Source organism: Cyphellophora attinorum (assembly GCF_001299255.1).
Source record: "Cyphellophora attinorum strain CBS 131958 chromosome Unknown Contig31, whole genome shotgun sequence".
In the NCBI taxonomy this organism is placed as follows: Eukaryota; Fungi; Ascomycota; class Eurotiomycetes; order Chaetothyriales; family Cyphellophoraceae; genus Cyphellophora; species Cyphellophora attinorum.
In genome coordinates, this window is record NW_017253259.1 from 265,205 (window position 1) to 289,528 (window position 24,324).

General features: G+C 53.0%; 11 protein-coding genes across 11 annotated transcripts; 7 read left to right on the forward strand and 4 right to left on the reverse strand.

Moving 5' to 3' along the window:
• Nucleotides 1–3,612: 3,612 nt before the first annotated feature.
• Nucleotides 3,613–5,035, forward strand: AB675_2981 (uncharacterized protein; the record flags this gene model as incomplete). The annotated part of the gene is made up of 3 exons (XM_018142995.1): nucleotides 3,613–3,742; nucleotides 3,791–3,899; nucleotides 3,979–5,035. The coding sequence occupies 3 exons, from the start codon at nucleotides 3,613–3,615 to the stop codon at nucleotides 5,033–5,035; spliced, it is 1,296 nt and encodes a 431-aa protein (XP_017996419.1).
• Nucleotides 5,036–5,927: 892 nt separating this feature from the next.
• On the forward strand, nucleotides 5,928–6,615 carry AB675_2982 (uncharacterized protein; the record flags this gene model as incomplete). Its single annotated transcript, XM_018142996.1, has 2 exons — nucleotides 5,928–6,050; nucleotides 6,163–6,615. The coding sequence occupies 2 exons, from the start codon at nucleotides 5,928–5,930 to the stop codon at nucleotides 6,613–6,615; spliced, it is 576 nt and encodes a 191-aa protein (XP_017996376.1).
• Nucleotides 6,616–7,224: 609 nt separating this feature from the next.
• On the reverse strand, nucleotides 7,225–10,018 carry AB675_2983 (Protein SEY1; the record flags this gene model as incomplete). Its single annotated transcript, XM_018142997.1, has 3 exons — nucleotides 7,225–7,520; nucleotides 7,602–9,778; nucleotides 9,825–10,018. 3 exons carry the CDS (start codon nucleotides 10,016–10,018, stop codon nucleotides 7,225–7,227), a joined length of 2,667 nt encoding a protein of 888 aa, XP_017996393.1.
• Nucleotides 10,019–10,977: 959 nt separating this feature from the next.
• Nucleotides 10,978–11,677, reverse strand: AB675_2984 (NADH-ubiquinone oxido 20.8 kDa subunit; the record flags this gene model as incomplete). Its single annotated transcript, XM_018142998.1, has 4 exons — nucleotides 10,978–11,142; nucleotides 11,193–11,325; nucleotides 11,378–11,605; nucleotides 11,658–11,677. 4 exons carry the CDS (start codon nucleotides 11,675–11,677, stop codon nucleotides 10,978–10,980), a joined length of 546 nt encoding a protein of 181 aa, XP_017996347.1.
• Nucleotides 11,678–11,971: 294 nt separating this feature from the next.
• Nucleotides 11,972–13,175, forward strand: AB675_2985 (Nucleoporin nup44; the record flags this gene model as incomplete). Its single annotated transcript, XM_018142999.1, has 2 exons — nucleotides 11,972–13,000; nucleotides 13,050–13,175. 2 exons carry the CDS (start codon nucleotides 11,972–11,974, stop codon nucleotides 13,173–13,175), a joined length of 1,155 nt encoding a protein of 384 aa, XP_017996444.1.
• Nucleotides 13,176–13,352: 177 nt separating this feature from the next.
• AB675_2986 (uncharacterized protein) lies at nucleotides 13,353–13,617 on the reverse strand (the record flags this gene model as incomplete). Its single annotated transcript, XM_018143000.1, has 3 exons — nucleotides 13,353–13,390; nucleotides 13,456–13,554; nucleotides 13,605–13,617. The coding sequence occupies 3 exons, from the start codon at nucleotides 13,615–13,617 to the stop codon at nucleotides 13,353–13,355; spliced, it is 150 nt and encodes a 49-aa protein (XP_017996353.1).
• A 318-nt stretch (nucleotides 13,618–13,935) lies between these two features.
• AB675_2987 (Transcription factor iws1) lies at nucleotides 13,936–15,184 on the forward strand (the record flags this gene model as incomplete). Its single annotated transcript, XM_018143001.1, has 2 exons — nucleotides 13,936–14,499; nucleotides 14,546–15,184. The coding sequence occupies 2 exons, from the start codon at nucleotides 13,936–13,938 to the stop codon at nucleotides 15,182–15,184; spliced, it is 1,203 nt and encodes a 400-aa protein (XP_017996407.1).
• A 1,390-nt stretch (nucleotides 15,185–16,574) lies between these two features.
• AB675_2988 (Respiratory supercomplex factor 2, mitochondrial) lies at nucleotides 16,575–17,513 on the forward strand (the record flags this gene model as incomplete). Its single annotated transcript, XM_018143002.1, has 1 exon — nucleotides 16,575–17,513. The coding sequence occupies one exon, from the start codon at nucleotides 16,575–16,577 to the stop codon at nucleotides 17,511–17,513; it is 939 nt and encodes a 312-aa protein (XP_017996428.1).
• A 978-nt stretch (nucleotides 17,514–18,491) lies between these two features.
• AB675_2989 (uncharacterized protein) lies at nucleotides 18,492–19,843 on the reverse strand (the record flags this gene model as incomplete). The annotated part of the gene is made up of 4 exons (XM_018143003.1): nucleotides 18,492–18,572; nucleotides 18,715–19,062; nucleotides 19,140–19,733; nucleotides 19,781–19,843. The coding sequence occupies 4 exons, from the start codon at nucleotides 19,841–19,843 to the stop codon at nucleotides 18,492–18,494; spliced, it is 1,086 nt and encodes a 361-aa protein (XP_017996374.1).
• Nucleotides 19,844–20,828: 985 nt separating this feature from the next.
• AB675_2990 (uncharacterized protein) lies at nucleotides 20,829–21,311 on the forward strand (the record flags this gene model as incomplete). Its single annotated transcript, XM_018143005.1, has 2 exons — nucleotides 20,829–21,041; nucleotides 21,105–21,311. The coding sequence occupies 2 exons, from the start codon at nucleotides 20,829–20,831 to the stop codon at nucleotides 21,309–21,311; spliced, it is 420 nt and encodes a 139-aa protein (XP_017996442.1).
• Nucleotides 21,312–22,324: 1,013 nt separating this feature from the next.
• AB675_2991 (uncharacterized protein) lies at nucleotides 22,325–23,370 on the forward strand (the record flags this gene model as incomplete). The annotated part of the gene is made up of 2 exons (XM_018143006.1): nucleotides 22,325–22,857; nucleotides 22,896–23,370. 2 exons carry the CDS (start codon nucleotides 22,325–22,327, stop codon nucleotides 23,368–23,370), a joined length of 1,008 nt encoding a protein of 335 aa, XP_017996359.1.
• Between the last annotated feature and the right edge of the window lie 954 nt (nucleotides 23,371–24,324).

Below are 24,324 nucleotides of genomic sequence, written 5' to 3' on the forward strand. Positions count from 1 at the left end.
CTGCAGACCTGCAGCCCTACACACTGTGGACGTCGTGGCCTCATAACTCTTCCCATGCCAATCGAAGGGTCAACAGCGCATCCCTAGGAAGCAAGTTGGGCGCGCATCACTGATCGGCGTGGCGGGGACAATTAGACTTCGAGCAGATTCTCGGTACTTCTCAGCCTTGAATTCCAGAAAGGATGCCTCCCTGCGGCCTGCTGTGCCTGTCATTGAAAACTTAAGTATGCCACCAGTATGAGTAGCCAAATGGGCCATGAGTCTCCACCTCTCCAGTTTGTCAGCTCTTCAGCTGATCGGAGTACTTTTGTATTGGTGTGGATGAAGCTGAAAAGATATTGCCATTTGACTTTACCAGAGCAGAGCCTCAACCTCGACAGGCACCGGACACTCGTTCCGCGATTCAGGCTATATGATGTGCTTGAACCTTCGTGATCTTGTAGCTGCTGGCAACATGGAAGATTCCAGCTGGAGGCAAGGTGGAGAACGTCAGTGACACATTTGGTTTGGGAATGCGGTGACTAATGACAAGTCCACATTCGACAGTACTTGCTGCAGATATTAATGATGGTGACCTACCTAGGCTGTTAACCATGCAGTCACTGGTCGCATCATCAAGTAGGCGCGGCTGCAGTGTGGCCACCAGATACGATCCTGGGTTGCACTGAAGGGCACTTCAGTGAGATGCAGGCCCGAAAGTAGTAATTGTGGCCAATGATGGGTGAAGTCGATTTGCGCTTCGTACTGGTTTCTGCATTGACGAGCTACACGGGACTTTCCTATCATCTGAATTGGCAACGGCGAAAGGCTAAAGTTGCAACGGGTTTTGGGAGAAGGTGTGTGTTATTGAAGGTGATCCAGAACTTTGACGATGGGATTTCAATCACAACTGCCGGATCCCAGGCTGGTCGTTAGGGTGGTGCATGACGCCCATTCCAGGTCCGACGTCCATGTATGTGTCTCAACGGAGGATTCAGATCTTAAATCGACAAAAGCAATCCCTGACGGCCATGTGCGTGTTCCGGTCGCAAACAATATTGTCGGACTGAAGATGCATGCAGGCCGGAATTCGTGTTCTGGAAGAGATTGATGTTATAGAGGGCTTGTACCGACAAGCTGATTGGAGCGAGGGTTGTCGCACAGACTCCGGACGTTTTTTTTTGGGCGGCGGATCGGTCGCCCGAAGCGAGCTGATGGGCACCGGGATGCTGATGTCGCTTGCGGGCTGCCCAACCACTTTGGAACATGACACGAAACTTTGAAGAGATCGATGATCAGAAACTTTCCATCGATTGTCGGATTTCCAAACAGTTCGAGACACTTTGTGTCGTTGTTAGAGAAACCTATAGCCCGCAGAAGCGATCATATGGTTCCTGCATTGGTCTCTCGTGGCCGGCGTCTGATCAATGAATGGTATTTGAGCACCAAAGCGGCCTAACGATGCAAGTCTGCAACCGAAGAGCCCTTTCTGGTAGACGAGATGAGCGATCAACTGGCGTGAGATACGAGGAAATACGCATCATCGCACCCTAGAGTGTGGAGGTCGCACTGAGGAGGTGGCCCGCACCTGAATCGTGCAAGACGCTACTGACTCAAGCTGTATTGATGCAACAAATCATCGATTGCAGACATGACGCTGTCATCCATTGGACTGTCAGTTTTCGAGCTTATATTGGTGCGACTGACTTATGGCTGACTCTTGCATACCGTTCAACGGTCGAACGCTCACATGAGCAATGGTCCATGTAAGGAGGCCTCTATAAGCACTAATCAACCTTTGCCATGTGCCCACGACAAGCTCGGCAGCACGATACTAGGTTATGGCTGCTCGACCTAAAGAATCTTCAACCTGGACAAGAATTGTCATCCCGGATGACCTGCAGTGGCACACAAGAGGAAGGGTATATGCATGTTACGACCGCGGAGAGCGGAAGAATTGACAGATGATAGGTAGTACTGCATTGCTCGAAGAAGATGGTGTGCTGTCTTCAGAAAAAGATGCTGTGATACCAAGCACAGAGCAGATCTGTCTTTCCCTTGGGATTGCCAGTCTTGCGGCAGATCGAAACAAGTAGTCCCAGTATTGAGGATTCTCGGAGGCATTTTACGTTTCGACAGGGGATTGAAGGTCCATTCCACGGCGTTGGTTCCTGTTCGGTTTACGCACGGTGAGATTCTGGAATTGTTTATTCTCGGATTCGCTCTGTCAGAGTTCCAGGACTGTATGCGAGAGTCAGCACTCTACCCAGTACTTCGGGTTCACCGAACTGGTGCTCACACCATCTTATAATCACGAACGTCAGATGTAGGAAAGACCTTTGTGCTGATGGTCGTGCATGACTCGTGCCTAAGTACCATGTTCAGACCCAGGAATCTGGCTGGTGGGGAGTGGCTTGGGCTAAGCTCTGAATGGACTTAGCAAGCCTGGAAAGCTCCCTGAAAATCTCTGGGCGTCCCGAGCGCTATGGCCTGTCAGAGACAAGGCACCGGGGAGGCGTTTCTAAGCCTGTGAGCGCTCTGAATCCACCCGGTTGGACTTGAACTCTCTCTTCTCTCCCGTCCCACAGAGTTTCCTGACCTCCACCTCCATCATCTTCCCTTCTCGTCGTCGTCTCTCTTGCATCTGAATATTTTGCCACAGACGCAGCATATATCTGTGTGTTGTCCGTGACCTGTTCAATCGTATCATCGCCTCTACTGCCGGACGTCTCAGGGAGCGATCGGATTGCAACGTCAACCTGAACTCTACCTCAATCTCCGCACAGCTGTGACGAAGTGTTACCAGTCTCCCGGGTCTCTCTCACCAACCACCAGCGTTCGACAACAGACATCGACCTTCTACTTGTCAGCCTCCAAGAAGTTGATGCAGACTACCTCAGGCATAAATCTTGCTCGCAATTGAGTTGCGCTGGCACCAAAACATAGCGACCAACAGACGCCAGCGTCACATCAGTAGGAACAGAGAGGGGTTCAAGCAACGGTCCAGTACCGCAGTTCTCGAGGCCAAAGTACGCGTTTTGTCCCAGGTCAGTGTTGCCCCTACGTTATATGCACGCTCGCTCGCACTTTCCAACCGTCTGGTACTGTACTTGCCGGCTCACGGGCATTATTTCTGTCTAAACCCCTTCTATACACCACTTGCATATTCCATTGCTGCACGCTGCATTTTGCAAGCTCTTATCATCACTCCCTCGCATATCTTATGTCGCCCAAGACGAATATCGCCGCTATGGACGAGGGCCCGTCCCCTGGTCCGAGTCCAAGAAGCCATGGTCTCCCCAATCCAATGTGGAAAGACGCAGAACAGCAGGGCGAGGCGGACAGAGGCCGGCCTCAACCATCACGTCAAATTCAATGCGCTGAAGATCATCATCTGCCTGATACAAGCTCTGCAGACCGGAACAATCGTCCTAACGAGCATGACCACAGATCCTCGACCCATCAGCGTCTTCCACCAATCACCGTGCTTGTCAATCCTAGTCCGAGGCATCTTGTCCCAATCGCACCTCGACCGACTGTCAGCCAGGATCAGCTGCTTCAATTAGCGGGACTCCCCGAAGATTACGACGCCGGCCTGTTGCACTATACAAAATTCTGCAAGAGAAGTACATCATGGAAAAGCCTGCCAACGAGACCTTGGTGGCTTATGATCGGGAAACCATTGGAGGACGTCGACTGGGATACAGGCTCGATGTGATTCAAGAGCCAAAGAAAGCCCGCGCGTGCGGCAATGGCCCAAGATGTGAGTCCGCAAACTCTACGCGGTTTACGACATACTAATAGCCTATAGCCGCCTCCGACCGTCGACCAGTCGACCCTCCTCCTGTGATTGCACTCAACATCGCAGACCTTGCAACTGACGAGGACATCACCATGTCGTATGACGCGGGATTCATGTTGTATGCTTCACTTGAAGCCGCTCGCCCCCATTGCCAACGGCAAAATGGCCCCCGTCTCTGCCAACCTGCCTGTTCTGAGCGGCGTCTGCGTTGCGAGTGCCGCTTATCTTGATAAGCCATCGAAGGCGGCCTATTTCATTTTCCCAGATCTCAGTGTGAGACACGAGGGCTGGTACCGTCTCAAGTTCTCGCTTTTCGAGCAAGTTAAGAACCCGCTCGATGCCGACCGCGGTAGGGAATTCGTCGACGACCGCGCGTCCACTGGACCGCTTCCACACGAGGCCATGGCCAACCGCATGGAAGTCGTCTCGAAGCCCTTCCAAGTCTTCAGTGCCAAGAAGTTTCCTGGTCTGGACCAAAGCACAGAAACATCGCAGGTTCTGGCCTCTCAAGGTTGCCGTGTTCGCATAAGGCGCGAGATCAGGCAGCGTAAACGTACCAGTGATGACCATGTCAAACCCGAGCCAAGGAATCAGACTCCAGAATTCACCTTCCCCGGACATAGCCGGGCAACGAGCAGGAATAGCAATCGTGGCCCCCAAAGCCCACATGATCTTATGCGGCGACCATCGAATGAGAGCATGTATCAGGCGCAGCAGGTGCAGGGTCGGGTTCCTTCTCTGGCCACTACTATGGGCAGCATTTCGCACGCAAGTCCGATAACGCCTACAACACCTCACATGCACTCCATGCCACCTCCATATCGTGGTTATGAGCAATCGGCTCCGCCGCCTGCTCCATATCAGTCTCAGTATCCCAACTATCTTTCGCAGGGTTCAGCAAGTGTGAAGTACGAGCAGCTTCCTTCACCAGCCCGTAACAGCTTCCAGGAGACAGGCCCAACACTAGCGCCCATACAGACTCATGCACCAGTCCCGCCTTCGCCGGCGTCAAGACACCTCTACCATCTTCCCGAACCCACCGCGACGAAGCGGACCTCAAGCAAGTCATTCAACGATGACTACGCTATGAAGCGGGGCACTCGACCAGATCAGCCACATCAACCAGTATCATACTCCAACAACGATATAATCGAGGCTGATAACGGGGAGGAGGATCCAAGCGACCGGGAACCTCTGGAGTACAATCGTGCCAACGGTACAAGGGGCATGAGGATAGCGAATCTCCTGCTGTAGCGTGTTATTGGCTTCACCATATGATTTTCTGCGATGGCGCTTAGGCGTCCTCAGCATTTATGTCCCCTTCATCAATGCGCGGCGAATTGGTTGAGTCGTTGTCTTGACGCCGGTGCTTGTCCCGCGCGACGACTTTGAGAAAGGCTGCGACCAAAGGGCGGTTGCCAATGCGATGGTCAATAGGCAACGGGACACAGGAGAAACATCTTGAAAGAGAAGGTTTTTGATAGTAGCGAAGCTGGACAAAACAGTACACCATTTTCAGTACATCAGTAGGAGCACCCAAACAAAAGGGATTTTCATTTGAAGCTGTTGGCCGCGTACAGATCTTCCCTCCGCATACCTGAGAGTGTATTGACGATCGCCTGATCCGGACACTGGACTCGCGCCGTCGTTTGATGAGGACCGATCATAGCTGACATTGTTGTAGACTGCCAGTTGGAGATCAGACGAATGTCTGCGCGGTATGGTCACAGCTCCATTGTGATGCGCTTCAAATCAAAGGTCATCGGTCTGTACACAAGGGGTCTTGAACAATGCCACGTTCGTTCTTTGTCCATGCTGGTGCAAGATAGGTTAACAAGGAATTGCGGAGACGATGAGATGGTCACTTCTTTCGGTCCCGAAATTCCAACAAGCATTTTTTGATCTCAAGAGAAACACAGTCCATTTCATCATGATAATACACGACCTAGCAACCGCCTTGACAGTATTACTCCAGGCCACACACGCGAGCGCACATCCTTCTGGAAACTTATTTTCACAGAATGATATGAGTTGCGACGTACGGAATTTGACTTCAAGAGCAGTAGCTGATTTGAAATCTTGTGTCATCGAGCTGTCCTCGAAATCATGCAAGAACTTTCAGTCGAGTCCGCAAGATACCGTCACCATGGGCGGTGGCAGCGACGGGGGCAGAGATATCCCGTCACAAATCCCTAAGGGCTTCGTCCCTGCGGCCAACTGCAGGGCGCCGACTAGCCCCAGCGGTGGACTGAAGTACCAGTTGTTCAAGGTGAGAGATGCCTCCTGCGCTGCCAACGGACGCGGCATGTACGATATGGCAAGCTCATCACTCCAGTGTCCCCTACCGGTCCTCTTCGAATCGCATGCTGACAATGTTCTAGGGAGTAGTCGCTGTCGCAGAAACCAACTGTAACGATCCCGCGTATACCTGGAGAAGTCAAGGCCACATGTACGCCCTTGACGTAGGTGTCTGCCAGGAGAAGGAACTTCCCTTCGGTGGCTTCCTAGGCATGCAGCTTCAATACATACCCAACCCATATGCTCCGAAATCCCAGAGTGACACGCCCGCAGACAAGAAGACTGCGTCTCTTCAGTCGACGACGACCGCCACGCCGACTGTCGCACCTACCACATCACCCATTCCTTCGTTGTGTTTGAAAACCTACACAGTCAAGCAAGGAGATTCGGGCTGGGCGATTGCTCAAGCCCATGACATTACTCTGACTTCGGTGTTGATTCTCAATCCTGGCGTCGCTTGGGACAAGCTCCAGATTGGTTCTGTCATTAAGCTTCCTTCTGTAGCGAAAGGTTCTGATCTGGCAGGTTGTGCTTAGCTGGAAGCAGTGTTTGCTCCAACACAGCCCGGCATGACAAGGTAGGGCTTGAAGGCAGCGCAAGGCGTAGCTTTAGTTAGTATTTGGTTGCGTACTTGTTGCCCATGAGTGAATGATGTAACGAATTTTCATACTTGGATCCGATTACGTCTAATGCGATCGAGCTTTGGACGAAGATGGTGGCTTTTATGAATTAACAGCGGTCTGTCTGTCTGGTTTGCTCAATGTATAGCAATTAAAAGACGTGCTGGATGCCCCGAAATGAAGTCTTCCGGGCTGAGAGACATGAATATGCTCAGGGTGACCTGTACCCGAAGGGAAAGAAAGGTCTCCAGTGATCGCTGAGAACTTGAAGTTTCGGGCAGCACGTGACTTTGGTACCTCGACCTTAATTTCAACCACAATTTGACCGCAGGTCTACCATAGGGTTGGTACTGTATTTGGGTATGGATGTGATGAGCAATACCAGTATCGCTATGCAAGTCGTCCATGTCATGGCCAGGCTCCTCCAACGACGAGGCTTTTGAGTCCAAGCCCAGCCCGCCGCTGAGCGAAAAGGGCGGAGGTATGCTACCCTAGGCTGTGCTGATCTATTCTGCTCCGACATCACTAAATCTCCTCATCACCTCCCGCACCGTCCTCCTCTTGTTTCCTCGACGTAGTCCTGTTTCGCATCTCATAGCTCTCGCCTCCCATTCCTTGAGCAGCAGGCATTGCCAACGCCGCCCTGCCCGTCTCCGAACTCTCCAGGAACTCTCGCAGACGCTTCTTGCCCTCCTCGAGTGCCTGCGCCGAGGCGGCGTTCGCCATGTTGAGCATAGGGCCCCAGAGGTTGAGCTGATATGTGACGTAGGCGCCTGCACCGAGCAGGATGAGGAAGACGAAGTAGAGAGGGTTGCGGAGGACTGTGGATCGCATGTTAGAATTGGTCTCATGCAGATGGATTGTGGGAGTCGAGTGAGGTTGAGAGTGGAGAAAGAACTTACCAGCAACGATCTCATTCCACCCCAGCGCAAGAAGCAGACCATAAAAGTACAATGGGACCTGCGTCATGCCTCCAATCGCGCTGCGCTTAGCCTCAACATAGACGCCATCGGCGGCCTTCTTGAAGCGTACGGTTAGATCTTGGCGTTTGGCTTCGTTGAGGATCGTTGTTTCCTCTTCCAGGCTCTTGCCTTCTTCTTCGTCGACGCCTCCTATAGGCGTAAGGTCTTCTTCGTCCGCGGCAGTTGCTGCAGCTGGCTGGTGGCCTATCCATTTGTCTAGTGGTGGAGGACTGCCTGTTTCCGAGTGTCTGAATTTTGACAGCAGGGGTATCAGCTGCAGTGTGCTCTCACGGGCTTTTGTGTACAAGCCCTCAATGTCGTCTGTTGGCCGCCATATCCGTGGGACACCTTCTTCGTCGTAGCGGAATTTATCTTCGAAGTTCTCGCGCAGCTTCAAGAGGAGGTTGCCCTCCATCATCTCTTCATCAACTTTAGCGCGAAGCACGCCCCACGCTTTTCTGCGCAGACGCCAGATGCCAACTTCGACTTCCTCTGGGCTCGCATCGAAAGATTGAGCGCGAGCAGCGAATCGGGTTTCTGCCTCTTGAACTGTTTTGGTGAAGAGCACCCATATCCGGTCCCAAATGCCTTTCTCAACAGGCTGCGCGCCCTTCTCTGGAGCTCCGGTTCCGCCTCGACCAGATCCAAGCGCATTGAACTCCAGTCCGACACTGTCGGTCAACTTGCTTCGTACCCATCTCTCGACTCGTGTTGCCAGTCGACGCATTTCGTCTTTTCTGAGTTGTGCCGACACTTTGTCCAGCTCTTTCTGGTATAGTGTAAGTTCTTGGGTGTATGTAGACCAGGAAAGCCCAGCAATGGCGGAGGCCTTGGCAGCAGAATCGAATTTCTGTAGAGCAACTTTCTTCTGTGTCTTCACAATCTCGGCAAAGTCGTACGAGGCCCCCTTCTTCTGACCGGCCTTCACCTCGGAACTGACAGCATTGCTGAAGCCTTCTACTCCGAGCTTATGTGCTGCTGTGAGTTGGCCGGTAAATAGCGCCTTCAGTCGGGCGTCCATCTTCGTTTCTAATTCCGTCCTCTTCCGCTGGTAGACTCCCTTGTGATATCGCCCAGCCTCAGTTTCGAAGGCTGTGACGGCATCGGATCTCGCCGTTGTCATCACTTTGCCCAGATCCGCCAGTAAAGTAAACTCTCCAGTTCTAGCCGTGTTTGCTTGTGCGGTTTCCAGTGGCAGAACTAGAGCATCGAAGGCGACCATGACTTCACGCGAAATTTCATCGCACCGGAACTGCGCAAGAAGCTCTTGTTGTGTTGGCAGGTCCAGATCCTTGTTCTCAACGATCTGGTCCCACACGCCCTCTGCGTAGTGGGAGAACCCGTCGGCCGGGATCCTTCGGTGGTACTCGGGTAGGAAGACGCCGTTCTCAAACTCGCTCTTTAGTGGATCTCTTCGTGCGTCGCGGTGTCCATCTCGGAAACGGGTGGCCATTTTCTCAACTTCTCGGGTGAATTGCTCTGGCTGATACAGCTTGTGCGGTAAAGCGGTGAACGCGAAATCGAAGTAATCATCGATGCTACTGTTCTCGAGACCCTTTGGCTTCGACAGGCTCTGCCAGATCTTGGCCATGTCCTGCATCAGCGTGTTTCGGAGGTTCTGTAGAGGCGTCGTGCCCAGGAAATCGCGGACGACGAAGTAAAGCAGACTTCTGGATGTCGACTTCTTGTCCTTCAAGAAGAGTTGCAGATTGACTTCGAAGACTGTCTTGAGCAAGCCCATGTTCGCTCCCTGGTATAGTCCGACCTGATGTTCCCAGATGTTGACCATCAGAACCTCACTTGTTGCAAGCGCAAATAACGAACTCTTTCTTTCGAAGTCCTGGTCCTCTCCTCGCTCACGACCGTCTGTACCCTCCACATCCATCACGAGAATATTGTCGGACATCTTGCCCGTGGTGGACTTGTTCTTAGAAAGCCAGATGCCCTTTGTCGTCTGCTTCCGCTCCGCCTCGTGCATAACACCGAAGTCGGTCTTGAACAGCGCATTGAGGAGCGTCGACTTGCCGGTAGACTGGGAGCCGAAGACGGATATGACATGGTAGTTGAAGCCGGAGTGGGCGACTTTAGTAAACTGTAGGTATTTGGCTAGATCAGAACTAGATCTGTCAGTCTTACCGTCGCTGACGGGGCCTGTATGCGTACTTGAACTCTTTCTCTTCATCAATGACCTGTACGCCGTGCTCGAAATTTGCCGTGCCATTCTGGCCGACAGAGGCAAAGTGACCGTTTACAGGCATATTGGTGGGAGCGGTGAGCGCACGATTGACTCCTGGTGGACGAGTGCCATTACCAGATGTCACCGGAGACAAAGGCGGCGCCAAAGTTGAGGACGCCATGACGACGGATTTTCGTATGATCCCTGCTGACAAGCACGAGCTCAAACGGCTCGTCACCTGAGCACAGAGCCAGCGAACAGGGTGAAGGCGGGAGTGTGATGTGGTGTGGTCAATGTTCGCTGCTGCGAGTGGCTGCGGAAGCGATCTCAACGGTCTAGGCGTGGCTGGCCCCTATTGGCGCTGCGGCATGTGCCACAGTCCCACCGTGGGGTGAACGGCCGCCTCGTTTCGTGAAGTGAGAGTTTCGACGATTTCATTTTATCTTCCATAGCACACATCTTCCGGTCATACAGACCGCAACAAGTTCCGTGAGCTGGGTGGCATCGCACAAGCGTACTGACAGCCAGGTACAAGTCTCAATTGCGAACTTAATCTAGGGTGTGGTCCCGCGTCGTGGGAAGACTCTTGCCTCCGTGCTTGGAGAAGGATTACAGTCCTTCTGACATTGGGAGGATCTATCTCATACACTGTCTATCTATTCGACAAGCGAAGCTCGGGCACTGTTTGAATTGTGCGTTGCATGCCAGGCTCCGTTTGCGACTCAAAGTTGTCTCGAGTGATATACAACAAGCAAGCGTTACAAGCACTCTTCCTCTGGACGTTGCTCGATTCGCAGACAGAGGCTGAAACGGACCGCAGCTTCCTGATCATAGCAGAAGGCAGGAGTCGCTCGTGACAAACGATCATGGGCCGCGGAAGGCACGAGAGCCGGGGAATCACGCACACGAACGAGGGAGGTCCAGCGAACAGAACGTGTCTAGCAATCTTGCCAGGTGCTGAGTGTGTCCCGACGATCAGCAGACTCTTCATCGCGACACAGGAGATGCGAAACCTTTGGAGCATTTCATTGCTTTCAGAAATTGTTGAATAGCCCATTTCGCTGCTGTACAGATGCCCATGCCCCGATCTCAGCCGTGGTCGAGCACACTCGGTAAATGATGCTAGCAGGAACTTCCGCGCTATGACGACGCATAGTCCTTCCCTGTGATGGTACCGTCCTTCAAGATGCCGACATCCTTTTCTCCTGACCGCAACACGTTCCGTCTGTCAGCCATATACTGATAGTCTCTGAGATGTACTGGTGTTTGGCCTTTGGGCGTATCTGGGATAGTCTTCTCGAGTCCCTGCAGATCGTCAGTACCAGCGCCATGCATCGCACCACCTTCAAACCTACAATCTTGTTGAAGACACATCGATTGAGGACCCTCTCTGGCCTCCGGCACTGAAATAGGGAATGGTTGTAGTTCTCCAGGCAAGACCAATGTGCGCGAAACTCCTCCAAGCAGTGTTTGTTGATATCTGACAGCCTATTCATTCGATCAGTCGCACATATCGCATTTTCTGCGTCCGTATGCTTACACGCTCGCGGCGCACCGAGTAACCTTGCGACCTTCCTTCAAGCAGTCCAACTCTCCTCTGCCATATGACTCGGTCTTGCATTGCATGTAGTCGTCGTTGTAGGCCCGACACCTGGCACCTATGAAGTATGCCGCGCTCAGCAGAGGCGCTGATGTGCTTCCGATTTCCGCGACCTTTGGTATGTCATCGGGCATGGGGGTTGTGTCGATGAGTACATCCTTGTTGAACCTATACCTCTCGTCAGTGCGAGTCGGGCCATTCCATAGCTTCGACAGCATACCTAGCCTCGCGATTCGCCATCTTGAGCGGGTTTGCGGCGAGTCCGTGCTCGCTCAACGAAGTCGTGAGGTAGAGAGGCAGATGGAACTTGACGTTGAAGCTCCGGAACGCCAAGCATTGAAGATGCGGAGGGAAAGATCGCCAAACCGAAGCGCGTGTTTGCCTTTGTACTTTTCTACATCTTCATGCAGGCGCGTTCTGGCAGTTCCTGTTGTTCTCTTCTTGCCCTGAGCATCTTCCTAAGAGCGTCGCATTACTAGGAATGTCCATCTGAAGTATTCATACACCAAAAGTCACGCGCCGGGCCTCACAGCAATGTCTCTCTTTGGCAACACATCAACAAACACCGCCGCTAAACCACTTTTTCAGCTGAACACATCCACACAATCGACGGGCGGTGGCGGAGGCCTCTTTGGTGCAAGTCAAGCGAAACCGAACCCCTTTGGACTGAGTACAACCCAGAACCAGACACAAGGCTCTTCGATATTTGGCACGTCGCAACCAGCGCAGAACAACACCCAAGCGACGAAACCCGGAACGTTTACTTTCGGCGCCAGCCAGCAACAAAATGATGCAAATCAGCAACCACAGCGACCCCTAGACCAAACACTCCGCTTTGGCAATGCCTCAATAAACAGTCAGCAAGCGGCGCAGTCGCTATGGGAAGAAGGACGAGGACTGGGCGTCTATCGCTCAATACCCGCGCAGATGGAGATCATCAAAGACAAGTGGGACGCTGCAACCGTGCAATCGCCGCTGCGTACATATCTCTATCAGCATGTTGGTGACGAGAAGGAGGCTCTACAGTATCGCCCAGATCCCAACTACGAAGATGAGAACAAATGGGAAGAAGCTGTGGCGAAGAGACCTGGACCTACGTGGGTGCCACTTTTGGTGAGAGGGTTCAAAGAGATGGGACTGAAAGCTCAGCGACAGGTGGAAACGATTGGAAAGTGTAACATGCTACTGCGCGAAATCAACACGTCTCTCGAACTTCAGATCGATACACATAATCAGAAAGTTGCGGCGAGGTTAGCCGAGTGCAAGCGAAGACAGCAAGCTACAAGCAAGCGCACACTGGCGTTAGCGGCGAAGGTACAGATTTTGCGGAACAAGGGCTACGTTATGGACAATGCCGAAGAAGAGCTCAGATCACGACTAGACAAGCTCGAGCGTGATGTTCTGGATCCTGGCCTCGATGCCAGAGAGCAAGAGATCTGGGCTCGAATGCTCGGCATCCGGGAAAGAGCAAAGCGATTGAAGGCCGAGATGGACAAGATCACACCAGAGGCGGCCAACGAAGAACCAGTGCTGGACGAGAACACCGTCAAGCAGGCGAAAGAGGTATGCCTTTTCTTCCTAATTTCAATCACACTACTGACTCAACCTGCAGATTCTCGAAGCTTATGAGACACAGCTTAGACATTTGCACAAAGAGCTACAATTGGTTCAACAGGAGTATGGTGATTGGGAGAAGCTTTCGAAAGGCAAGGACGCCGATCTGTTACGGCGGAGGTGAAGCCATTCGTGGAAGAGAAAAGTAATGTGCATTTCCTGCCCAGAAGGGCGTGATCATGGTTTGGGTATCATGAAAGATGTTGGTCTACTGGAGGCCCAGGGCGATTGAAGATATTGTACAACAGGCGGCGCGACGGGCCTGGGCGGCGACTCGAGATGAGGAGTTTGGTGAGGGCTCTTAGAAGAGATTTCGTGCCCAGTCAACAACATGAGGCGCTGCGGATGGTGTTAGCCTTGCCACACATCTTCAAGGCTTCAAATCCTGGGAGCTCGAGACACACCGAACCATAGCGCTGCGCATGCGGCACCAAATATCTGAACGTTGCCAATTGCAACACGGTTGGCTTCCTGAAGCTCGGCTTCGCTCACTTGCTCCGGTGCTGCTTCGCATTAGTAGGTGACTGCAATGCATCAGGATGCCTTCACGTACGTCCGCCAAACATGATTGCTTCTTGAGAGTGACGAAGATTCTAGTACTGAAGAATCGCGGTCGTGGTCGTCGATCTGTGTAAGGTATCTTCGGGGAGTATTCGAAGAACTTCGCAGTTCCGAGTCGTCACAACAGAAACCGGGTTCGCTACACCTTCCCTTTCTGGACAAAGACGGCGACTACCTCTGGCTTTCACTTATGGATAAAGCAATTGCAACCACTCACTCACCAACGCAGTGACAGGAAATTCGATCGCCTTAGTTGTCCCGCTCGCTGCTCAATACCGGAGACCGTGGTTAGTTATAGGGAAACTGCTAGCACAACCGTCACAATGTCCGAGTACGATGACCCAAACATGCCCCCTCCGGACGCCATGGGCGACGACAGACCATCCGACAATGAAGACCAGCTCAACGACGTGAGCCCAGAATTTGATGATCCAGAGCCCGCTCCGGCACCAGCAGATGATGACGATGACGACGAATCCCTCCTCTCAGAAGTAGACGAAGCACAATTCGCCGACTTCGACCCTTCGGCCGTTCAGGTTGCACCAGATTACGACAGTCTCAAGACAATCAAAGCGTCAAGACGACAGCGAGCGCCCGGTGAGGAAGCGCCACAGAGGAGCAAGGAAGGCAGGAGAGAAAAGGTCAAGAAGAACAAGCGGCGGCAAGCAGATAGCGATGATGGCTTCAGTGGAGGCGAAGAGATCGATGGCAAGCGGCCACGAAAATCAAAGTCTGGAACCAACGGCGAGCGAAAGCCGCGGGCTCCGAGAGAGGAAATCGACGAGAGCACACTCACACCAGAGGAGCGGAGACGAAGAGCGCTCGACCGAGCCATGGACGCTGCAATCAAGAAGACCAGCACTCGACGGCTGAAGCGAGGCGAGATTGTGAGTATTGAGATTCGATGGTATGGAAGCCGCTAACATTCTGCAGGATCTGGAGGCAATGGCGGACACAGAAATCGCTGAAATACGCGAGCGCATGAACGAGGCTGCCAGATTGGATCAGGATCTTGTCGAGCGCGGTCAGCCCGCGTCCCATAAGCTTTCCATGCTCAACCAAGTCGTTGCTCTCCTCAGTCGCACCACACTACGAGCTGGCATCCTCGATCCCGACACCAACATACTTGAATCCGTCCGCTTTTTCCTGGAGCCCCTGTCGGACGGGTCTTTGCCAGCCTACAACATTCAGCGCGAATTGTTCACCGTACTCAACGACCTGCCGATGACGAAAGACGCCCTCATCGCTTCCGGAATTGGCAAGGTGATTTTCTTCTACAAGAAATCAAAGCGAGCGGAACCGGCCATTAAGCGAATGGCAACGAAGCTGATGGAGGAGTGGTCCCGGCCTCTGCTGCAGAGGAGTGACAACTTCCAGAAGAAGCAGTTCCAGACCGTCAGTTTCGATGCGAGTCGTTTGGAGGAGCTCAAAGCGGTGCCGTCCGTCCAGAAGAAGGCTACCAATATGGTGGGTCCTGGAAAGAAGGACACGAATCGTGCACGGCCGATCATGGGTACGGCAAGCTACACCATCGTGCCGCAGGTGCATCATGTGCAGAGTCGGACGAGATGAGGAAACGCTGGAGTCGCGCTTCAGCTATTGGGATCGGTCACGGTAAGCATTGCAGAGGAGTTTCGGACGTTTTGCAGCATTATAGGAGTTGGTGGTCGGCAGTTGCCTGTCTCATGAACGCCTCTGGCGTAGCCACGCGCTGAGTTGCTCTGTGGGTTACGAGACAAGACATGGCACCGATGTGGTTCAAAATGGACGCGATGTCGGAAAAGTAGCTCGAGGCTCTTCGTGCACACACCGCACGCAGAGCAAGTTTTCGATGCTGGCGTTGACAGAGGTGGTCTGCGGGAAGTCGTTACCGCTGCTGTCAAAGAGCATATCTGAAAGGTATATTTCGAAGGAAGCATACCAGATACTCTGCATTTCCAGATGGACAGCTGCAGGGACTTCAGAATATACCTCAAAGCGAGTAGCACGACCTCCCTTTCCCTGTCTAGGTCCGCATCGGGCACGCTCATCGATTACATGGTTACGGTGGTGTGATGTCCTTGTGAAGACAGGAATTCTTCGGGGCATGTGCGACCGTCCGTTGGCACCTGCTGTGGACAATCTAGCGGTCAACTGCACCTTGAAAGCAGGTGCCACCATGGCTGCCAAAGTTCTTCTTCAGGTTTCCTGTCGTGCTTGCACAATATCACTGCCATCTCTATCACCATCAATCTCGACTTATTCTCGGACGCAGCGGCGCCACCCTTTGACGCACTGTGTGGGGACGAACAAGTAGCCTTTCGTACCTGGAATCCCGCATTAGGGAACAGCGCTTGCTGACGATAGGCGTGATTAAGTAATGTCGTTGCCCCTGGTGCCCCAGTACCTTCTCCTTCAGTGGTCAAGTATCGCTGACATTTCAGATCCACTAGACGAGCGGCCGAGGACTAATCAATCGCAACGGACAAAAGGTTCACTAGACGACACTTATACATCTTCAACCCATCAACCCTAAACAATTGAGTGTGCTCTAAGAAAGTTCAGAAGCATTTTGATCGAGGCAGCAGAAGTTGGAGAAAAGCACTGATCTTCAAGCAAAATCGCATCCTGACATCACCGGTGAACTTCGAGCACAAGTCCGCGGCAAGAGGTACCGGATAACATATGCGATATCGTCGATTCGTGCTGTGACGATATACGGCTGGGAGAGCAAGCGAGCTTCTTCCGTCTTGCAATCCTCTCCGCTCGAGCGTGCGAGCGTCACAACATTCCTTATTTCATCAAGCTCCGGCGGTCGAACACAGCTCATTGTCCTCTGCACCAGCGTTGCAACCTCGACGTTCAGCGAGCGCGCACGAGCACAGCTATAAGCTCGCTGATCACACCACACCACTAGCCACTTCCTCTTCCTCACGAACCGCCTCTACAGACCTCAAAACCTCAACTTCACATATCCACCACAATGAAGATCCTCACCAAAGAGGAAGAAGCAGAGCACTACCGCGAAACCCTCAAAGGCGGCTCCCTCGGCGGCGTTCTCGGCCTAGGCGTCGGCTTCGCAGGCGTCGCGCTCGCCTCCCAACGCTACCACTTCATCCGCACCCTCACCCTACCCCTCAAAGCCTTCCTCGTAACCTCCTCCGGCACTTTCGCCGGGATTGTCACCGCCGACCACTTCTCTCGCGCTTATGAGTTCAAACGAAACCCCAAGAACGTCGAATATGCGGAGCGGAACCGGGAATTGCATGCTGAGCAGGAGGCGGGAAAGACGTTTGCTGAGAGGGGGCTGGAGTGGGCGAGAGCTGAGAGGTATAAGATTGTGGGCGGGAGCTGGATTTTGAGTATGGTCACGGCGTTTGCGATTGTTAATCGCGATAAGTACCTCACGGGGGCGCAGAAGATCGTGCAAGCTAGGGTGTACGCGCAGTTTTTGACGTTGGGTGTGTTGGTGGCCTCGGCGGCGTTTGAGATTTCGGATCAGAGGAAGCAGCAAGGACGGTATGAGACGGTCAAATACGTCGACCCCAACGATCCCGAGCATAAGAGGGTGCTGGAGAAGCAGGTTGAGGTTGGTGGAAAGGGAAGTGGGAGTGCGTATGGAGGTCAGAGGGAGGACAGACAAGGGAGGGATCTGTGGAAGGATATGGTGGAGTCGGAAGAGGAGAGGATCAAGGCGCGGGAAAAGGATGAGAAGCGATTGAGAGGGAATGGACATGAGAAGCATAAGAAGGGTGGGAAGAAGGAGGAAAAGGAGGACAAGAAGAAGGATGACGAGAGTGAGGACGAGGACGAGGGAAAGGATGACAAAAAGGACGATAAGAAAGATGCGAAGAAGGATAGCAAAAAGGACGACAAGAAGGATGATAAGAAGGAGGAGAAGAAGGACGACAAAAAGAAGTGAACGATATCGTCAGTGGAGGTCGACAGCGAAGGGTGATGGGAGGCCAAGCGGGCTCCTGACACATCCACATTGCATGGTTTGTGCAGCGTCGCCGACATTTGGGCATGTTTGGTCCCCGAGAGGTATGTAATGCAGGCGTTGCAGCGAATTTGTGCAAGATCGAATGCCCCTTTCTTGTTGAATACCATATCTGCTGCTGTCACCTGCTTCGTGAAGGACGTCTACATCGGCGGTACTCGATTAGAAGAAGGGTGACCGTCACAACAGTGGCCGGACAGATCCACGAGGGGCGTACAGACATTAAACGAAGCCGGTTGACACGTAGATATTATATATGCGCTCAGGCCAGGGACGAGGTCGAGGTGGTTTCGAATGTATATTCCACCTCTTTCTCGACAGTCCTTTTCCCTTGAACCAAAGTCCAACTTAGGTCACCGTCGCCGCAAATGACGCTGGAAATACGGCTCCTTCATCTCGCTGCACTATTTTCTTGCTTCCGTTGCGCCAATACTTGGCCAACAGCCACACTTGTGGCCAGAGTTGTACCTGACAAAGTCTAGTCAACCGGTCTCAGCTAGCTAGCACTACTAGTCAACCGGCGACAGATAAGACCAGTTGGATTCTAGTCAGCCGGTCTGGTGCTCCGCGAAGCAGGATGCACCTTCTGACCTGGAAGGTGGCATTTCTTGGACGACATTGGACTCACTAGCATTGAGCTCCACCGCCAATACATGTCTTGCTAGACTGGCTGGGAGCCTGATAGCGTGGACCAGTCGATTCGACATGTTGCAGACATGGTGGTACGGAAAGCCATTGAGTTGAAAGACACTGCTTGAGCGAGAACAATAAAGAGGAGGCTGACGAGCGAGAAGTGCAGTTGTCATTGTATGTCATTGTTGGTACATTTTCCTAAGGCCTAATGCGTGGTCGACAAAATCGACCACTGTCGTCCCTGAAGTAGCATTTCCACGCGCGGGCTCACTCAACTAGGAATCCGTCCCACTTCTGCTTCGCTACGAAATCTTTGAAGGGGGTGAGCGAGACGGTCTTGATGTTCAGCTATCATCGGACATGTTAGCACCGGGTTCCCTCAAACAAATAAGAAGGCAACAACACCGGAGCATGTCTCAGCATCTGTTTCGTGGGAAGACCACATGATTGTGGCTACAGCACAAGCGAGCAGTCCACGAGGAAGACATACCTCATCAAGCCCGACAGTAGGCGTGTCACCACAATAACCAAATTCATCATAGAAATGATACATTCTCTCGAACTCCACGCCAAAGCTTCCGTACTTCGCTTCATAGTCGCGGTCGGCAGCTTGCTGGTACTTGATCTCAACGCCGATCTGCTTAGACAGCACGGCACAGATCTCTGGGAAGGTGAGACGCTGTGAGACAGCTAGGACGGGTGTCTTCGGAGAGGGCTTGCGGGAGATCAGAGGCGCAACAAAGGCTCCAAAGTCGGCTTCGGAGGCTAAAAGCGCGAGCTGCGTCGAGGGCAGCTGAGGCGTGCTGAGAATATAGTGCGGCGAATCGGACGAGGAGGTCTGCTGAGAGAACAGTATATTAGTCGCCTTCTGGTAACAATACATGACCGGGCAAGGGTAGTGCAGCAAGAAGCTACCTGCAGAGACTGGAAATGGTGAGATTCGAGCACGGCGGCGTTTACCTTGCGAGGTCGTAAGTATGCATTAAGCTCGAATCTGATGAAGTTCTCCATGTAGTATGTCGCCCATATTTCTGTTGTGATGTCGCCCAGAGTCTTCTGGCCGCTGGCCTGGGATGCCGAAGCGTGGATCTGTTGTGCTAGCTGGACTTTGCCATCGTAGTGAGGCATGTTGGCAAACTTGCCGCTACTGACAGCCTCGGGACTGGGAAGGGACGAGAAGATGAAGTGTTTGAGAGTGTCGAGAGTCCGTTCTGCAGCGCTTATAATGTTCTTTCCACGGCGAACCTCATCGTCTAGTGCTGCCTTCCAAGGATCTGCGTGTCCTGTGGAGAAGTATTTGGCCCAGGGTTCCAGAAGTCGGTGACGACGAAGATGATGGTGGCAGACTTTGTTCGGGCTCGCGATTAGCTCAAGTTGCAGGATGTAGCCCCATGGGAGGGTTGCCTTGCTCACCTTGAATGCAATAGCCAGTGATTGTTCATCGTCCACGTCGGCCTGGACCACCTCGATGCCTTGATCGCGCAAAGCTTGGCGGATGAAGACGACGTGCTACTAGTGAGGGCTCGTATGGAAAGGTCTGGATGCTGCTGTCGAACGTATCTGATGACTGAAGAGCCTTGCGTTCCTGTGGCTCCGAGGACGGCGAATAGTCCTGACATTGTGAAGGGCGTTGTGATAGTGTGTCAGGTCGTATGGTAGTATACTGCTGGCAACAACGGTGACCGACATCATGATGGCTCTGCTATATATGCGATCCAGCTTCCGCGAGACTTCTTTTCGATCGCCCTGGTTTAGTATGTCGGCACCAGCATACCACTTGGCAGCCTCTCGACCGATATGTGACCGTCGCTTTTGTGGGTCTCCGCACCTGCATTAGTTTGGGGAAAGCAAGCGTGATTTTGTTGATTTTGTAAGCAGTGATCTTGGCGCCTTCTGATGTAAAGGCGACCATTTCGCGCAATGATCCCGCATTCCGAAGTAAAGTTGACTACTTGGAAGAGTCCTAGTCGATAAAACTCGCGAAGACCCCTGTATTGAGGAGCAATGGCGTCCGTACCGAGTCGCCGGACAGCCTGCGTGCGTTGCGTTAAAGGCAAACGACGATGCGATGCGCAGAAACCCAAATGCAGCCGTTGTACTCGAGTGGGTCTTTCCTGCATCTATGTCCGCACTGCTGGTGATCAGTCGAACCCTGACTCGGTTGCGGGCGCCGTTATTGTGCACAACTGGCCTGCTAGCATAAGCGCCGCTGAAAGGGCCGGATCGATCTCCAGTAGATTGACGGCACGATTTACCACTCCGCGAACTATCACACAGACGGTGTATCTGCCCAGAAGCCTGGTCACATATTGTTCTCGGAGACTCTCGGAATGCGCTTTCGATATCGTCCGGAGCGGTCGAACATTGTTCGTGAGATCGGAACGACCGCCAGACGAGCTTTCAGGTGCCCTGGGTGTAGCTTCGTCTGCGATTTCAACTTACCATTCCAGAGACGCCACCCAAGATGACAGGAGCACAGTCATCGACAAGTATCGGCACCTACTATCAGCAGCTCCATATTCAGATTTCCAGTCAGAATTAGAGCACACTCAAGCACTGTTGTTGTTGCACATCGTCCAGCTGTTTGGCCCCGATCAAGCTCTTATGGCGGAGGCAAGACAAGGGATCGACAAGCTTCGCCTGAGAATTCTGCGTTTACAGAGGCAAGCCGAACCGAGCCCGACGGGAAACGATGTTGATCGGTCATACTCGGAATGGATACGTGTCGAGAGTGTGCGTCGTACCATTCTTGTTTCCACATTTGCAGAGTCAATCTTCCTTGCCGCAACAGAGGGTGTGTGCACAACGGTCGGATTTGTAAGTTTCCGCACGTGCATCAGTGCAAGAGATTCTTGATCCAGGCTGACCGAGTGATTGCAGATGGCGCTGCTGCCAATTACTGTCTCGGGAGCGCTGTGGGCGGCTAAAGATGAACAAGCGTGGCGAGAAGCTCGCACGACGACTGGCTTAGAGGTGATGCAGTATGGGGATGCTGTCGAGTTATGGAGGCGCAGAGGATCTGACGACATGCTGGAAGAGCTACAACAGATCCTCGTTGCTGCATGTATGGCCGCTGTGACGAGGTAGACCGGAACTGTTCGTCGATTCCTGAGGGGGGGAGAAGGCACTGGCGACCAGTGGCATTGAAAATGGCGTTAAGGCATTGCATACATAGTTGGACTGGAGCCACCGGGCACTGGTAGCGGCGCGGTGCAGGAGTTCGTGTCATATCGTCGTTGATGGCGGCATGTGGACTGCTGGGGCTTTTTAGACCCGAGACCAGCTTGAGTGTTGGTTCATTTCCTAGACGTCGTCGTCGTTACCAACAGCTCCGGAGTGCTTTGTGACAAATGTCGCTACATAAGTTAGCAGAAAATGCCACGCCGATTTCAACAATGATTAACGGCTACGGGCACGGCGGCACGATTATAGCTGCTGTACCTAGGCAATGACGAGGGTGGACCGGATCCAAAGACTAGTGATGAGCGCAATCCAAGCCGATGACTCGATGGTGTGGTCGCTCAATTGCATGATGTGACTGCCTCGAGTCCTCAATGACTCAATGAGTATTTGCAACAGGTCGAGAATTTGGGAAGGGGCACCTGCTAATACGGATCGCTCATCGCTGACCACAGTATCAGGCTCAGAGGCAGTCTGTAAAGCCACAAACAGAGCACATGCCGCCTAGCATAGCAGACTGATGAAATTAATGCTAAATCGATGGTCCATTCTAGCTCAAAGACAGGTGGGAAGGACGAAGAAACATGTGCTGAGATTTCGAGGTGCAGTTTAAGCGTGCCTCGGCATTTGATGACGCCCAGACGCGACTTTTCTAGAAATGTAATCAGAACGCGCGAAAACGTAGCCCATGAGAGTCGCTTATGATGATTATATCTAGGTACTTATCAGTCTTCAACAAGTTGCAAGTACCTAGGTAGCGAGACTGCCCATCAGGCAACCTGTCAGAATCATCAGTGTCGTCGAATATATTCTATAACCATGATTGTAACAGTCATTGTGCTGCGATAGCATCAATCTCTAGCAGCCTATCCATCAATCCATCCTGTTCAATCATTTCCGGCGACCACGACACCGTACGTATGGCGGCAGACACTATTCAGCGCCTGCGGGCATCACTGCCTGCTCGGTCCGCAATCCTCACCTGGCGGACGTTCTTCTTCATCCTCGCCTTCTTGAACCTCAAATCGCTGCCTTTAGCGTGGCACTACCGCCTCCTCCGACGATTCTGGGCTAACATCACCCGCGTGCCCGATGTGCGTCGCGCCATACAAAAGCACGCCAATGCAAGCTCCTCTGCTTCTGCACCAGCAACAACTCACCCACTCTTCACTTTTCACACCCACACCTCCTTCTCGCCTCTGTATGAAACAGACTACAACATCCACAAGTCCAACAGCACCTACTTCTCCGACCTCGACGAGTCCCGTATGGGTCTCTGCACACGCATCCTCATCCCAGGACTCTGGAGTAAAGATCGGTCGCTCGAGCAGCAAGGCATAAAGGGAAAGATAGGGGTGTATCTGGGCGCTGTGCATTGCACGTTCCATCGAGAAATCAAGCCATACCAATCCTTTGAAGTCCGGAGTCGAGTGTTGGGCTGGGATCGGAAGTGGTTGGTCATTGTGAGCTTCTTCGTCTTGCCCGCGAAAGGAAGAAGGAGGAGGTGCTTCTGGCTAGTGCGCTGTCCAAGTACGTGATCAAAAAAGGAAGGTTCACGGTCAGTCCGGAGCACTCTCTGAGAGTCGCGGGCTGGCTGCCGCCAAAGCCTGAGCAGACGGTGGATGAGTCAGGAGTGCTTGTGCCACAGCCGCCGAGCGTCACGGAAACGGGCACTGAAGGAACGCCGCTGGAGAGTAGTCAACCTGTGACGAGCGCGAGCGCAAGTGCGGTTGTGGCGGCAGACGAGGTCAAGGAGAAGCTGGAGAAGGTATTGTCGAGGGGTCAGGAGCCGGCGAGCGACCCGATCATCTCAGCGGCAAGGACTCCAGAAGAGCCAAGTCCCGGAGGATGGGATTGGCAGCGCATTGAGCAAGAGCGTCTACGTGGGTTGAAGCTGGCAGAAGCGTGGCTTGCGCTGGACGGGAATCTGAAGGATGAGCATGCGCATTCGTCAAGCATAATATGATCTGCTTTGGACGTGAGCAGTGCCATTTGTGCGTGCTTCACCGGGAGTCTTTGCGCATCGTGCAATCAAGGGCATACACTTCCACAACGACGATTTTGCTTGCCAGAACTAGTAGTACCAAGGACTGAGCCTCGCAATGGCCATCCCGCTCGGCTGCCACGACTCAGCTCGACATGGCATGTGCTGCGAGCGCCACACATTATGGCATCATCCTTGCTGTACTGGCTGTTCACGACAGCAGCGTCATTCTGGCGACGTTGGCAATGCGCGTTGTTGGTCTGCGCCGGACACAATGTTGTTGAGACCGCGGACCACTTGCGCCATTGCGTGAGAAATGTCTGCGCCACCTGCTGCGATGTACCGATACTCTGGGCTGCGATTCCGAGAGATTGCATTAGCCGTAGCATTTCTGGCTGGGTCTCGTTCACGGCCACGGCGGGACGGAGTCGTGAGAGCAGGCACAACACTCGTGCTCGTCGCCTGTCGCTGACCTTCGACAGTGATTTAGCAAGGACTGTTCAACAACTTCGATGTCTGCCGAGAAACAGTATGAGATCAACCCACAAGCCAAGACGTGTTTCAAAGTCCTCCCAGCCCCAGCTTTCGACAATATTGGAGTGACGGTCCGGCTCCAGCTGCTTTCCTTCTGTAAATCACATTATTGGCACCCGAGAGCTAGGCGAATGGAACCATCTCCGTGGATGTCACTTTCGATAGCTTCGGATCACGTTTCTCCTTACCTCTTAGTTTACGAGGATGGCTTGCTCTGCCATTCGATCCATACCAGGGTCTGCGAGGCTTTTTGAGCTCATAGCTACTTGCGCGAGACATCGTGCAACTCCGCAATCGAAATGGGAATCCTCGATTCCTACGTGGTCGACGACCTCACTCCAAGGCTATGAAGCGGTCTGCTGCGGAGAACGGGGCAACGCTGGCACGGCTGGTCACCGGCCG